The sequence below is a fragment of the Aythya fuligula genome, chromosome 17 (assembly GCF_009819795.1).
Source record: "Aythya fuligula isolate bAytFul2 chromosome 17, bAytFul2.pri, whole genome shotgun sequence".
NCBI classification, from domain to species: Eukaryota; Metazoa; Chordata; class Aves; order Anseriformes; family Anatidae; genus Aythya; species Aythya fuligula.
This window is the reverse complement of record NC_045575.1, coordinates 7,585,940-7,602,382: the sequence shown is the minus strand read 5'-3', so window position 1 is coordinate 7,602,382 and position 16,443 is coordinate 7,585,940. Positions and strand designations below refer to the sequence as shown.

General features: G+C 40.7%; 1 protein-coding gene across 1 annotated transcript; it reads right to left on the bottom strand.

The window, feature by feature from the left end:
• Positions 1-200: 200 nt before the first annotated feature.
• On the bottom strand, positions 201-16,369 carry TMEM233 (transmembrane protein 233). Its single transcript, XM_032198832.1, has 3 exons — positions 16,118-16,369; positions 8,076-8,210; positions 201-2,074 (listed from the first exon to the last, which is right to left on the bottom strand). Exons 1-3 carry the CDS (start codon positions 16,304-16,306, stop codon positions 2,063-2,065), a joined length of 336 nt encoding a protein of 111 aa, XP_032054723.1. The 5' UTR covers positions 16,307-16,369; the 3' UTR covers positions 201-2,062.
• Positions 16,370-16,443: the final 74 nt, after the last annotated feature.

The window sequence follows — 16,443 nt, the reverse complement described above, 5'->3', positions numbered from 1 at the left end:
AGCACTACTTCATCTCAAACAACTTCTGCATGTATTAGCTGCAGTACAGACTGGTTGAACAGTATCACGTAGGTCAGAAGTCTTGTTTTTGTTTTCACTGATTTCGTTCTGAAATTGTCCAGTAGGTTTGAGACAGGGAAATTACTCTTTAAAATAGGAGAGGCAACAAAAGTTAGGAAAGAACTTCCCACATACCAGAATGGACGTGAATTAAAAGTAATTTTATTCCACTTCTCAATGACAGTTCTATCATATTTGATAATAAGGCAAGCTACTAAAAGTCCCACAAGACATATCAGACTGTTGAAATAGTATTCAAAAAACAGAGAAGTTCACAGGACAGCCAATTCTTGTGATCCTCAAAATCAGTGGCAAGATTCTCACATTGACAAATTAGATCAGTGTAAATGCTGAAGAAATCAACTGATTTCACTGATGTGAGTGAGGTTTTATACTGGAGCAATTAAGGATAGGCTGTGCATCACTGACTGCAATGAAAAACAGAATCTGGCAGAAAGAAAAGTGAAAAAGCACATTAAAAGTATAATACCAAGGCACAGAAAATACATGCTACTTCCAGGCATATGCTTTAACAGGTACAGATTTCTGGGAGATTTTTTTTATTTATTTATTTTTGTCAATAGGTGTACTCCTGCCAGGCATGATGCATTGCTCACATGCACCTGTGAAACTCCCATGCATTTCTGGATAAAGATCCAGTCGATCCAGATCTACATTAGTGCAAGGAGAGTAAGTGTAAGTTGGCATAGCTTGCTTGAAGATGTAGTAACAATTAAAGCAAATGGAGCAACCGCCACTGAGGATGTAGTCATCTGTGTTAATGCTCACAGAGTTTACTCCTTTGAAAATGGAATATTGGTGTTAACCAATACAACAAACATGTTCTTTCAAACAATTTTCAGCTAATAAAAACCAGTTGTCCCATGCTAAGTTTTCATAAAGTGTCAAGAAACTGCTGTAATTTAGAGACCATCAATTCTGTAATCTAAGGCTGTTCACTGAGAAATAACTCAGGATCAGCAAGAGTCTACATAATGTCATTAAGTGTAGAATAGTCTGTCCATCTCTAACTGCATTGATATATAGACTATTCATAGCAAGACGAGAGGATGAACTAAACAAAAAAAGGCATGAACACAGCAGAACACAATGGAAGTATGTGACTTGCTAGAGGAACAACAACAAAGGGATGAAGAAGGACAACTATTTAAAAAGATTGTTTGTGAGATTAAAAAAAGAAAAACTTCTTGCATGAAGTTTAAAGAGGAAAATACGATCAATGCAACTCTAATGCAGGACTGGAGCTAAGTCAAGGGAGTTCAACAATGAAAGACAACAAAACAAGAAGAAATAATTAATAAAAATATAGATGCTATGGAACAAAAGCGTCTTCTAACAATTAGGTGATTGGCATCGGTCCCAGACGGTGAAAAGTCCAATGGAAAGACCTAAAAGCTGAGGGTGACAGAAGAAAGCAGCCACTGAGTCAGAGTACACCCACAGCATTATAAAATCACATATCAGGATAAAATCACAAACCCATTGTTATGATTATGCTATATTGAGACTATTTTACAGGAATAAAAAATCCTTAAGGGCCTGATCCAAAACCCACTGGAGGTGACATGATTTCTACTGGCTTCAGTGGGCTGTGTATCAGATCTTACATTGCACACTACAAACAGTCTGGATAATTAGGCTTTGGGTAGGCTCAGCCAGGGAACATCATGGACCCAGCATACATTACTCCATGTAAATGAAAAAAAAAAAAAGGAGTAGTTAGGGCAAATCACATTATATATTAGGGTAAAAGAGAAAATGCTGCTTTATACTGAGATTCATTATAAATAAATAATTTTGAAAACCTGGTCACGCCATGCTGATTAACTAACTGGGCTATCATTTCATCCACCAGCAACATGCCTCTGCAGACTTGTAGGGTCAAATCTAACAGTCTGGAAAGAAGGGGTTCCTTCTCTTCTTCTTACTTTTCCCCTTCTGAGATTTACATGGTGATATACTCCAAGTGCAGTCCTGGTCTTCAGATAGCATGCTGCAAGGACACAAAAAATATGTATTTTTAAAGAAGGAAGAGACAGAGTTTGCCCTGTGAGTTTAAATTATTAATTCTACAGATCTAATGGATGCATTATTTAGTGGCACTTGTTCCCTTAACAAACAGCCCTCTAGATTAGTGGTTCAATACAGTTTTGAATCAAAGCACTAAGCTTCTAATGGCACCAGTCATCTGTCAATCTGAACTGAATTTTTAAACTGGGTTACCTGAATCAATGCAAGTTAGGATCTTTCATTGCCAGGAAATGGTCTCTTATTTGCCATAGTTTTGTAAGGGCAAGAGCATCTCTGCTTCCTTAAAGTGGTACATAAAAACAGTCAGGCAGGAACAATACTTTCAGTAGTAGACAACTTGGTAAATACAACAGCTATACATGACAGTTTTCAAAAAGACTGGGATACCTCTTCTCTTGTGCATCTGTGTTAGGAGAGGAAGATCTGAGAAATTCCTTCAAATTCTTTTGTTGTGGGTAGCTGTCAGACATTACCCATGGTTGTACTGATCTCACTGACTTGTCTCTGGATTATGGGCTCTCTCCTGGAATCCTGAGATATCTTTTCCATCAAGCAGCTACTTCTTAGCAGCTCCTTAAAAGAGGACTCAATACATTCGGCACTCAACACTAAATATATGGGGCAGATAACATTAACTCATTTGCTGATTTTGTCTTGGACACTACTGAGGGCTCCAATGGGCTGAATCTATTGTGGGAACGTTCTCTCCATACACAGATAAAAAAAAAAAAAAAAAAAAAACTTGACCAGATTTTTATATGTGGATTGCTAAAGGAATGAGGCTAAAGCAATCATATTGCCTCTGTATCTCTACATGTGTGTCTGCCCACTACCCAGCTGTTGAGCTCACTGAACATGCTTGATATAGTGTCAGACTTCAGTAGTAGTCAGTCGACTTTAAGCTCTTACATTTTTACAAATCCAGTAAAGAGGCAGGTGATGAAGGAAAGAATTGGTTAGTGCCTTTACATATAGAAGAAGCAGCAGTGTGAGCTCACTAGTTAGGTGGATGCCAAAAATTAATGTGGATAAAAGACAACAGGAATGCCCTGACCTCAGGTCTTGTACTCAGTTACTGGCAGGTCAATCCTTGCAGCCAAAGACAGGTAGACTTCCTTGAATCTTTGCTATGAAAAGGTACAGAAAGCAGAATGGGCAATGTAAAGATTTGCAAGCTGGCTGCATAATTCCTGTGATCTTGCTGGCACTCCATTTATTCTATCTGTGAAAGAGAGTCACTCAGTGAAATGGTAGCAAGGTGTTTGAGAGCCTCAGAAAGGGGAAAGCAGAGATGTTTAAAATAATTTTGCATGTTTTTTTTTTTTTTTTCTCTTTAAGAACTATTTAAAAGTTAGTAAAAAGAATATAAGTATACATCTGTCCCTGGTGCAAAGTATAAATGCTTACTTCTTTTCTCTCTACCATTAATTACCAATGCTACATACACAAATGTGCTTGATTTAAGGCCCTTCTGATCATGAAGCATTATGAGTTAGTGTTTTCTGAACAGCTTGACTGTGTGAACAGCCTCTGTGTTCTTCAAAGCTATGCTGACAGGTGGTATTTCTGTGCCTTCCTTGGGGTGAAGTTCTAGCTCAAGTGAGATTACAGAAGGGGTCAGAAGTTCACACTCCCCTACACAAACATTAAAATATCATAATGGTTTGCATGAAATTCTGAAGTCACTGAACATGACTACCCTTCTCACCCAGGCTCTTACCAGAAGGTAACTTCACCCTGAACGTATCCCTGGGGTTCAAGGTAAAGACAAAGGGCTCCTGATGCGAATGAAAAAGCCTTGGACTCTGGTCCATTGCCAGGAGTTTCTCTCATTTCTTTCCTTCAGTGCTTCAGATACCTTTCCTCATACCAAAACAGTCCCTTATCTCATACAGAGCTATGCAGAGAAGCTTGTATATTTACTACACTCCAAAACCTCTTACTAGATCTCCACATTTTCAACTGACTCACTCCCACTTGCCTAGACTGCAGAGAATCACTGGAGAGCAGCACAAGAGGCATGTGCTTCCGACGATACACGCTTCGTTGCTCATCTGGGAAGTAAAACTCATGCAACCTCTAGTTTTGCCCTGATCTCAAGCATCACTCAGACACTAGAAAGCCTAAAAGCATGTGCTATTAGAAGCTGTGTATTGTTTCAGACTATTAAGCAGCAAGACTGGTAATGGAGTAAAAATACAAGAATACAAGCAGGAAGTATAATATCATGTTGCAATCCAGCTACAATCAGGGCTTGGGATACCTGAGGCTTCCTTAACTAAGGAGGTCCTAGCCCAGGATTATGTTTTCCTGTATTCTGCTAGGGAGACTCAAATAAAATCCAAAGACACCAAGCGTCTTGTGTTATCAAAAAGTAAAACAAAACATAATTTGGAGACTGGTCCAAAAATCTGGAGACTGATCTGAAAACCCAGATCTTCAATTACTGGAGAACACTTCACTGATGAAATTATCAACCTTCACTGATCAAAATACTTTGCAAGAAACAGGAAGGCTTACTCCAAATCCGTTCAAGTCAGTGGAAAGGCTGCTAACAGGCTTCATGAAAGAATATAAAACTGATGGTACTGGGTTGGAGCAAACAGCCACCTCTGCAGCATCCTGTCTCTGACAGTGACATGTTGCAGATGCCTACAGGGAGTGTGTATGAGAAGACTAAATCCAGGGTGACATTTCTCTCTTTATTATCTTCCTACTCTGGCAATCTGCAGCTTAGAAACTCTCTGAGCCTGACATAATATCTGCATCTTTGCATTTAAGCTTTCTTTTGTAACTTCTCTGGTTACTCTTTCAAATGATTTGTATTGTTGGTATCCATTGCAAAGGGCAGAAATAAGTTCCACAGCTGCATTGTGGAAAAGTACCTCCATCTCATTTGAAGCTGCTTTCCTCTGATATCTCTTGACCTCGTTCAGAAGAGACATCAAATAACCACTCTTTGTTTACCTCCTTTCACTGTCTTTAACTACCTGTCTTCAACTACCAGATCTCCCAAGCCAAAGAGATTGTGTCTATTTTATCTTTCCACAACAGAGGTTTTTTTTCATACCTTTCAGCCATTCTCCATCATTATTTTTTGTCTACCACATCTTTTTTTGAGTCAAGAATATCAGAACTAGAGGCAGAATTCAGAATGTGGTACGCAGCTCAGTGTCACCTGCCATTAGGTATCTTGCCATTTACTTTCAAACCAGGCATATCACAGCAGACTAAGGTCACACACAGGCTGTGGCATGCAGCTCTCTGCACTGTTTCAGTTCACAGAGATGTCTCCTCATGGAAGATAAATACGGCTCCTCTCTTACTGCAGTTCTTGACAGACAACATGCCTACGAGCACCTATTCATGGCTAGACCTAGTGATGACACAAATACTGTTTTAAGTTCATCTGAGCAATCAGTGAAAGTGTAATTCAGTGCAATGGACCAGCAAGGCAAGTGTGCAGGAGAAGTGGATAGGAGGTTAAAGAATGGAGTAATAAGAAATTGGGCCTAGTGCGGAATGGGTGACAGCCAGGCTGCAGCTTAACACTTTGTGATTCCTCCATGTAGCAAGCAACACACCAGTTTACATTGATCAAAAGAGATGAGTTTCATCACTGGGTGCTTGACTGCAGTGATGCAAGGCTTCCCCTTGTCTACTTTCAGGGTTAAGACTGCAGAAAGTAGGTGATTTCCAAGTGTTGGATGGGCCCTATTCCAGGCTATAGGCCTATGTGTAAACATATACCTTAATGTAAGTTTGCTAAAGGTAACATGCTAGTATTAAAGACAAATGAGGCTCTCCAAGGCAGCAGCACGAGCCCAGAAATGGCTTAGCACTGATAAGATCTTCAAAATGAAAAGCCAGTGCTGTTTCTTCCATGCAGACGTAGGTGTCTCCTGCTGTTCTTCCTGTGTCACCATTACTGTGCAAGTCAGTAAACCAAGCAAGGCATGCAAGGACGCTCAGGGCTCACAAGGTAGGAACTTTCTGAAAAGTGAAAGGATCATCTTCCTCCTGAGTCCACCAGTCCCTTCCAATCTTATTTCAGTCAGATGCAAAACAGCCTTTTGGGTGTTCCTGTAGTCTGTGAATTAACAGACACAGGTCCATGATCTCATCCACCAGATCCCAGACAGAGCTTTGAGGTCAGGCTCACTCTCCTTCGCATGCGATCTGAGTGTCACTCAGATGACGAGCTACTGCAGTGATGAGTTATGGGCACCACAACTTAACTGTATCTTGTTCCTTCCTATTCATTTCACAGTTCAGAAGCAACAGATTTGGCTAGAATAGTCCAAGTGAACTGCAGCAACATGCACATCTAATCTTGCTGTCTTACAGGAAGTATAATAATTAGTAATAATAAGTAATACCCCAGTAGTATGCTGAGGGTTCCCAGGTTTCTGACAATGCTTTTATCTAATGCAGATATTTTGAAAAGACAAAACTGAAGAAGAAAAGCAATGAAGACGTATTATACTGATTTACTGCTGCTTATTTCCTTGAGGGTAGGCTAGAAGTACTTACAAATAGAACCTAGGCGTAAAGTGCTAACTACTCCTAATATCTGGCAGCAGGCACAAAGAAGCATTCACATTCAGCACACAGGGTCTCACTGTAGGGGAAGTGAAATATTGACAGCAATTAAATATAGGCATTTGTGCCCTAGTTAATGTGAATGCTTCAAGGCAGTGTTTTCTACCACTCCTCATACTGCCTTTCGCTCCTCCTACTTTAAAAAAAAAAAAGCCTGGGCTGCTATCCTTGTCTGAGAAATGATGAGTAAGGTAGTAGAAGTGAACAGAGGAATTTACTGCTGCTGTCAGTTACAAAACTTGGCACTCCCAGCCTGAAGTGACTTGGTTTTAAATTTGTGAGGGCTGAACAAACCGAACACAAGCTGTACTGAAAAGAGATTCCTGCTTGCAAGATGCAAGGGAAACTACTGAATGATACAGTAAGCTTTTGACTTTGTGGCACCACCCACTAATATCCTACAGAAATGGACCCTAGTACCACTAACTTCCCTACAGCTCATACTTTTAAGTTTGTGCCTGAAAACGTTGCACATGTTTAACCAGCTACTTCATTCCACTCCCCAGATACGTTTGCATTTCGGTGGTGACTGAGGCGATCTCTATTTATAGTTTATACGTAAGTTTGAACATGTGCATTGGAAGTGTTAGGGAAAAAAGGTTCGCCAACCTAAACAGCCACCAATAAATTGATTTCAATTGGCTATTTTATCGGAGAGTGCACATTACTAAGAAGACATTGTTGCAAAGAATATGTGCAATGTATGTTGCACAACCTTAAGAAAGGATATTGATGCCCTATTACTTTTGTCCTGTTCTGCTTGCAATCCATCTGCATAACCGCTGAGACTCATTTGCTGAGTCTCTTCACTACCACTCCAGATATCTGAATGAAGGTTACTTACAATGCATCGAGAGTGAACAACTTTCACCCACAGCAAGCCAAGTCGAAATTACATTTGTGGTCACTTTTGATATAGTTATGACGACCACCTTAATATCAAATGGTGAAATAGTAATTGACTGTTTTCTGCTTACAAAGTTAAAAAAAGAAATGTTGGACAGATTATGAGACTGAAAATTAGCACCTATGGGCTCCACTGCTTGGAATCTAGGGGTCTCTATGCACTTGGTCTTGCAGATGGAGAAACTGACTAAATTAAACTGGCATAAATTAAAAAAAAATCTATGGGAGCTGCAAGAGTTTCCAGAAAATCCACTGCTGCTAGCACAATCTTTTGCACTTCTCCACAGAAAATAGCATTTTCTAAATTTCAAAATGAGAAAGAGCAAAAATTGATCTTTTGGAAACCCTGTACGTGTTCTTAACAGAGTCAGACTCTGACAGTCTTTAGTTTCTTACTCTGAAGCCCTTGCACAGAGAAGAACTGTTTGCACTGGAACCGATAGTATTTTGCTTACCGTTGTGAAATGAACTACACAGTAGATTCCAATGATGACAAGTCCAATGATAATTGATGCAACAGCAACCCAGAGTGCATTGCGACCCAGTCTTTTTGACCCTTCTATATCTCCTTGATTATAACTGTTTAAAGCCTGCAGAAGAGAAACAGAGAGTTCGTGATTTAAAACAAAAACAAAATGGAAATCTGTACACAAACCAATGTAGCTGCTTTGAACTAATGATAAGTTCTATGCACATTGACGCTGTAGAAAGAACTTCTGAAAATGGTTATTCGCTTTGTAAAAATAAATTTCCACTGATAACAGTCCATGGTAAACAGGGAGTCCAGCTTTCTGTTCCACTCATTTTCGGTACCTTTCATTGTACCTAAATGTGTTTTATTTCAGTAGTGAAGCTATACTCATATGATTAGTTCTCTTGCACACACTAGCGTAAGAGCTGTCATATCAGCGCTAATCCACCCACTTGCATAAATCAGTGGCTTTTATCTCTGAAAATATTTCTGTAGGATATGTGAACTGTTAAGTATATACAGCTGAACAGAAGCTGGCCACTTCACCTGCAATGAAATAAACTCTTACCCTCTGCAGGGCCATAAGCAGGAAAATGAGTATAAATAAGCTGCAGTTTTTACAGAAGGCCTCAGTAAAACTGGTTCAAGTAGGCTTACTAAATTCCTGTTTTACCAATGTTTTAATTTCAAAGCAGTAGGCAGTTTGCAGGTGATGGAGAAAACAAAACGAAGAAAACTAGATCATCTGAACAACACATGAGTGCCATCTTCACAGGCTAGAAATTCTTTCCCTTTGCATTTTTAGAATGTGCTGATAATTATTATCATGTAAATTCAGAAGTGTGGATAAGAAATACAGATATTTTCTCAACAGCCTACGTTTATCTTTATCCACCCATGATGTGGCAGATGCTGTCAATTCATCACATGTAAAGATTGCAAGGTATGATAAGAACACTCTTGATTTTCTAGTCTTCTGTGAGACAGACTGTATGGTTTTTTGAACTTTTTTTTTTTTTTTTTTTTTAAAAAACAGGGAATATTTTTAAAATAGAAGATTCAGTGGACACTGAAATACTCCAGTATATGAGTCTAAGAGAGTTTGTAGCAACTATTTCCCCAAAATAAGATGCTATCCAAGAGTTTTTAAGAAGGGTGTTATTACTAAGAATTTATTTTAAAAGATCAGGAGACTTTGAATTCATAAGCCATGACACTGAGTCCAGATTTCTTTATCAGATTACACCATTGCACTATCTCAGTATATTTCCTCAGGGAATCAGATTAGTCATGACCTATTCTTTAGTATCTTATTATAGGAAGTATCCCAAAAAGGTGGAGGGTGGAAGTGGGGGGATATGAGGACCTGATCAAATGAACTGTTCTTTGGACTAAATAATACAAGTTGTCTTTAGAAAATGACCACACGAGGTACTGCCAGCTTCTGTTATTAAAGTGCTCTGGTTACAAATCACTTTTTGTAGCAAAGGTAGGACAACAGTTAATTCACCAGATCTGAGACTTGAGAGCTGGAAATGAATGAACACTGGTGATCTGGTGATAATGACACAGAGTTAGAGCAGCAATATGCCCCCTCTATGGGTCATTTCCCCCCCCCCCCCAATAAAAGCCTAGTTCTACCCCTGCTATGGCAATAGAAGTGCCTTTATTGTCACACACACTTTATAGCTAGAGAGGTTTAAAACCTAATTTGAGATTATTCAGACAAATAATTTTACAGCAGTTGCACTAAACCAAAAGAAAGAAGAGCTGCTCTGCAGAGAGGAAATTACTTCTAATATTTTGCCATCATTTATTTCTGTAAGAGTTTGGCTGAGATCCTTCAGAGTAAAGCTCATTTGAAAGGTCTGATGAGAACAAGGGCAAAGGACCAAAGGCACTCAGTGATTTCCTTCTTGTGAAAATTAGTCTCTTCAAAGTACATGGGATATTAAAGGTGATGTTGCCAATGATATTCACTGGCTACAGGACAGCTTCAGCGTCATACACCTCTCCCACATCAAGCACAACAAGTTAGCATACTTTTGCCACTGCATGGAAATGTAACCATCTCAAACTTAGGAAGCCCTGGTGTTGTTAGCTCTAAGGAGACTTGGGTTACCACTGTACAAACAGGAAATCCCACAGTCTTATCCAATGCTGGTTGATTTATTAGCTTCCATGGGCTTTCACTCAGGTCATAAACACTACCACAGTAACGTATCAAGAGTTGCTGAGATTTTCCTCAAAATGACACAAGGAACATCATTTAGTTACATGATCACTACGCTACATGCTTTCAAAAATTTGTGCTTCTATTCAGTTTAGCCTTAATGCTGAATTTCATTTTCTTTTAATGCTATTCCATTTCCTATACTATTCTGTGTCCAGACATGTATAACCATGAATGGCTATGGTAAACTTGAAAAAACGAAACACCTCACTAGATAGCTTTGTTGCTTTTCGAAGAAAAGCACTTTGGCTGCTAAAGTATACTTAGACTTCATGGAATACCAGGAAGAGCCTTTTTGCCAGGCAGAAAAATAATTAGGGACATTATCTGTGTATGTTCTGTCAATTAGCGTACACAGAAGTTAATGGGCTAGATGCATCTTGGTGTTAGCACTGCAGTAAGATCTCTCGTGCCAAGGCAGTCCCAGAGCACTGAAGCCTGTATTCCTAGAATTGCATCTCAAGGATAAGTACAGGTACATATTCTCTTGTGTCTAAGAGAGTCTGAGCTGCTGATGTGCTTTTGCCCTTAAAGAGAGCACTGATACATCTCTTCCTGGCAGCCCACATGCCTAAATATTTCTCTGTTACAGTTCCCTAAAGAATATCTCTAATACCTCTGCTTTGCTGTCAAATTTTGTTGAGGTTGGATAGTGGACTTAAACGATATATAATGGGGAAAGTGGGAAGAGATGGAGATGAGAGACATACACAAACAAATAGGATGACCACCCAAGCCTTGTTTCCTTAGAGTATTAGCCTAGCTACACCTCATCATTCAGGCACAGTCACCCCTGATTCTCCACCAGTGCAGCCTCCTGTTACAAGAGCTGGCTGGCACAGTTCCTCTCACCTGTTACACCCCTGTCCTCAACAGGCCTGTCTACAGGACAAGACCTTTCTTGTTTATTCTTTTTTTTTTCCTCCAGAAAAAAAAAAAAAAACAAAAACAAACAAACAAAAAAAAAACTTTCAGGAAGGTCAATGAAAGGAAAATGGCCTGGCTTGGTCTTGAGCAAGCTGACTTCTCCTCCTGCCTCTGCCAGCAACTATAGCAGCTATGAATGTGACTGTGGCTACAGGGAGGAATATTGCAAAAACATCACTGACACCCCAGCCCTGATTTTGCTTCCCTCGCCCACCAAAGGACAAGCTTTCCATGACATCTAGACAGTGGTCCTGCAAACAATCTAAACTCAGATCCCCATGAGGTCTCAAAGCAGGAACAGAGTTGTAAACAACACGTGATAGCAATAAACTTGCAGTTCTGGAGCATTTTGCTAATGTATTGAGGAAGCCTGGAGAATGTCCATGCAATTCCTGCAGGTACCACATAAATAATTCACCCTGTGCACTTTAATAAGTACTGTCATTTTAATACAAATCCACAATGAAGAGGAGGAAAATAGCATTAATGATAAAGAAGAGGATTTGGGTGAGACAGGAAGGAGACAAAAGCTGTTTTATTAAGAGGCTTAAATGAAATGGTGCAATTTAGACAGCATTCAAGAAAAAAATAAGAGGTTTGGGGAGTGGTTGGGGTCTGACGTAAAGCTCTTTGAAATTGACTTGTTTCCATGTACCTCAAAGAACCCATGGATCTAGCTTTCAGTTTTCAACATGGTAGACAACATTAACTGTTAAAGCTTTAAATGCTACATTTCCAGTAGCTATGCAATATATGCAGAACACAGTATCTGCATGCAACATTTGGTCTAACTTCTAGAACAAATTTCAGCCATTTTCAGCCTAATACCAGACGATTTCTCAAGTTTCTGCTACCTCATTCTCTGTGAAGCCAAAAACTAAATTAAAGCCACAGTTCTGCAGCTGCTTATTTACTTGAGCAATCTTAACGACTTCACCAGGTTCAGACACATCTATTTACAAAAGATATTCTCAGTTCAACAATGAAGCAACTTAACCTCATATGAACAGAAATATGTTGAATTAGCTACAGACTATTCATCCCTTTTAACATGCATTTTCTGTTCCACACCCCCAGAAGACCATTTATAGCAAAAACAGAAAGACTACTAAATTACTACAGAAATCTTCACAGAATCACAGAATTTTCTAGGTTGGAAGAGACCTCAAGATCATCGAGTCCAACCTCTGACCTAACGCTAACAGTCCCCACTTCTTCCATGTCTTTAACAAATCTGGGCAGAACAGACTGAGGTGCTCTGATCAACATTTGCTATGCTTTGGATGAGCCAGGCTGCAACAAACCCTATTTGGCTGTGCCTGGAAATGAGATACTCTCTCTAACTCAGACCAAAGGAAGAACGAGATGTACTGGCTCAATATGACTCCTCACTGTGAACAACAAATGGGGAAGGAGCAAGAAGAGGGACCTGGGGAACAACTCAGAGCCAGGCTTGATCTCTGCTTTTTGACAAATGAAGCAGGCATGTGATGAACAGGACACAATGAAAGGAGAGTTTGTTTTGCAGGCTGTATAGCTGCATGCAGACGTTGTACCTCTGCAACTCTGGGGACAGGTTGAAAGTATCCGTGCAGAGGAAAGGCATAACCAGTTTGCAGAGATGAGGTCTGTGTGAACATGCTTAAGAACAGCTGTCAAGTCTTGTTTAATATTACTGAATTAAGTACAAAATGTTCCATATGGTGTTACGCATCCACATACCTACAAGCTGCTTATAAAAGCCACACAGGGTTAGATGACCAGTCTGCCACACAAATCTTTGAAATAAAGGTAGCTGAAGGTGCTGTACTGAGAAAGGCCAACAAGGTTCATTCAACTACGAGACCTGGTGGTATCAGAAATATCCACGATTCATTTTTTCATCCTGTTCCACAACTACCACTTAGCTTTGATTCCATCTGTCAGAAGTTCACCCGAACCAATCCTCAGATACAGCTGGCAATCCACTGCCAACTAAGCGTTGTTTGAGTTCATGGTAGGGGGAAAGACACCACTGCAGATAAGAAATCAAAAAGCTCAGTGGCACCCTACCTAGCCACAGACTCACGCCAGAGAAGTCTATTCTGTCGCACAAGCCTCCTGACCTGGCATCTGCACTTCACCCTCCTGTCTTGATGCCTGTGGTCTCACCTATGTGAGAAAGAACAGGGAAAGTCTGAGCTAGGCACCTCTGGGGTTGAGTAAGCCTGCAGATATTACAGCAATACAACACAGCTGTTGGAAGCAACAGGAAGCAGGAGAAATAACAGCATCTGGTTGGAAAGGCAGAAGAGCACCAAAGAGAACAGCAATCCTACAGCCAGGAGCCCTAGGCAAAGGGCTCTGGAAAGGGCTCTCCTTGCTGAGGAAAACAGATCTCCATTTGCTGAAAGCTGCTAAGTACACCTTACATCTACAAGAGGCCAGGACCTAGTTTGAGGGGGCAGCTCTTGAAATACCAAAATATCAACACACTGAGGCCGTTTACCGCTCATTTCATTGGCTATCCTCTTATTTCTGTTATGAGAAATAGATTTCACAAAGTGGGTAAGGAACAAGAAGTTTATTGTCACAATATGGAGGACCTGGGAGAAGTTGGTTCCAAAAATAAAGTCAAGGAGATAGATCTAGAATGGTAAGATTTGTGCTCTCACAGGTGAGAACAGAGCGATGAAACCAGTGCCAGAGCTGTAAGCAGGGCAACTGAAGAGCCTGAAGACAAGTCTGTCATTTAATTTGGGGGTGTGTTAGAGCCCAGACTCTACTTTTAGTGTGAATGCTATTTTCATTGTCTGAATTGAGAACACTTAAAGAGGACATGACACACACAGACAAACAGGGTGCTGAACCATGCCCCTCTGGAGGCCAACATGACTTTTCCTTTCAGGTTCATTCTAGACAGTGGAAATTGTTATAGAGAATTCTGCTTTTATGGGTCTACACCTCTTCTAACACAAGGTCTCAGGCAACCTGTGCAGACTACAAAGGTATCTTCTACAAGAAAAGAAAAAAAAACCATGCCAGCATTAACTCTTAGCAGCTCTAGGAAATACACTGAGAGAGAGGGAGGATGTACGTCCCAGCAAAAGGAGAGATGAAACCAGCACAAGTTAAAATGGAGAACCAGGAGTAGTGGTGAATAGAGCAGTTACAAGCAAGTTACAAGTTTGCAGCTCCAAAAGGCAGGGGAGTAGGGCTGTGGAAAATAAGTTTGGATGTATTATCTTCATGGAAAACGTGAGATTTTAGGTATGAATAATGTTGAAACAGAAGACAATCACACAGTGGTGGTTATTGGTTTAGTTTTGGTTTCCTCTCTTTAAGGGAATGGGCAGCTGTGACCTGCACAGACTGCTTAGCATTCAGGAAGTGCTCTTCCCACCCTGGTTTCTATATATCTCACGGAGACAGTTACTTAAGCCTGACTCCAGAAGCCCGCACAAACTTCAACTAGGGCGTGGGTAGACATTTCTCCATATGGGGTGCAAAAACCTTTAGAGGCCAGGTTCTGTCCTTGACAGTTAACTTCTGTGCAACCCCAGTGCTTTGGTGAAAGTACTGTCATAGTGAACAGATGCCCCCAGGCCCAGATTGTCAGCTCATTAGTTTATATAGCGCCCTAAGTGTCCACTGAAAGAAAGGTTGCTGGGTACCAAAACCAGTAGATTTGATCTTTCTAAATCAAGGAAAAGAACTTATTGCATAATCAATAACAGAGAAAACAAACAAATTGAAAAAAAATAAAATGACATAATACTTTTCATGACAAAAATGGTTGTGAAGATGGTTTGGGAATGGCTTCTGTAAGTATTTTTTTTAAGCATGTATCCTAGTATCAAGGTGTGATTACTAATCAATTTTACTAGTTTTAAAAGATTATGTTTGTGTATATTTTGGATATAGGTAATTATTGTAATAGCTAATGGAAAAAAAAAAAAAGCTATATTTTTGCTTACCTTTTCAGCCTGTCTGTCAGAGAAAAGGATGAAAATACACAACATGTTTTAAACCCTTTTCAGCTCCTAAACAACAGAAATACATTGCAGTATTACTGATTACACTGATCATATATTCTATTAGAGAAATCTGGACCTGACTGTGCAACTTTTAACTGAGAGAAAAAGATTCTGTTCTAACAGTCCTTTTAACTTTAACAGGACTACTGCATTATTCAGGACTATGCGAATGAATTACATAGGAATAAGTCTGTTCTCTCAGCATACTTGGTACTTATTCTATAAGGGTTTTTGCTAATAAACTGAAATTATCATTGGTTTGTCTACTTTTCTTGCAAATAAGATCACCATCATGACAAAGGGCTTATTTACTGAAAAAATAATAAACACACTATCAAATTTGGTTAGTTGAACCAGAAAACACATCCACTCCTTTGCAAATCTAATTTCTGCTCCCCAGCTGCTTTTCCACATACTTTGTACGTCCAATTCAGTGTGCAAGTTAGTTGATGCAACAAATCTCATTAACTGGGATAAACTTCCCTCCCTCACATAGCCTGACATTGAAAACTTGATTTGAACTGCCTTTCCCTCTGCGTTTTACGCCTGATAAATTTTTGAGCTGATACCTGCTGGGATAGCTGTACGAAACCCTGATGGAGCCCTTTCTCATGCTCTCTACCTCACCGAACTTTGTCCACACACCGGGGACAAGTGTTTACAGAAGCAGTTGGATGCTCTTTATCCAGATAGTTCCTCCAGCCCCACTCTGCTCCTGCAGCTCCCGACAGGGAGAGCCCCAGCCAGACCGGCTCCGTGCAGGAGCAGACAGCAGAGGGTCGCCTGTCACATACACGGAACCCCAAACCGGGAGGGGGGATCGCGTTCTCGGGCCGGTCCACAACTTACCATGACGGCGAAAACAAAGGCTACGATGTTGACGGGATAGGCGGGGCAGAAACAAGCGAGGATGCTGAGGAGCAGGTAGTTCTTGGGCCGCGGCTGCGGCGGTCCGTCGGGGAGCTCATCCTCGATGTTGGTCTCGGGGCTGTTCTCCAAAGCCCTCTTGATGTCGGTGCCTGCGGGGAGAGCGGACATGAGGCTGCGGCGCGGCGGGCGGGCGGCTCGGAAAGCCCAGCGCCGCGCACCGGGCAGGCGGCACCCACGGCGGCACCGAGCCAAGGGAGCCGCCCGGTGCGGTGCGACGCCTGCAGGGGGGGGTGTGTGTATGGGGG

Bases quoted from the DNA above. Each gene is read 5' to 3' on its own strand.
- TMEM233 (XM_032198832.1), bottom strand. From the start codon at position 16,306: ATGTCCGCTCTCCCCGCAGGCACCGACATCAAGAGGGCTTTGGAGAAC. The intron at 8,211-16,117 runs GTAAGTTGTGGA...TCTCTTCTGCAG, and splicing joins CCTTTGTTTTCGCCGTCATG to GCTTTAAACAGTTATAATCA.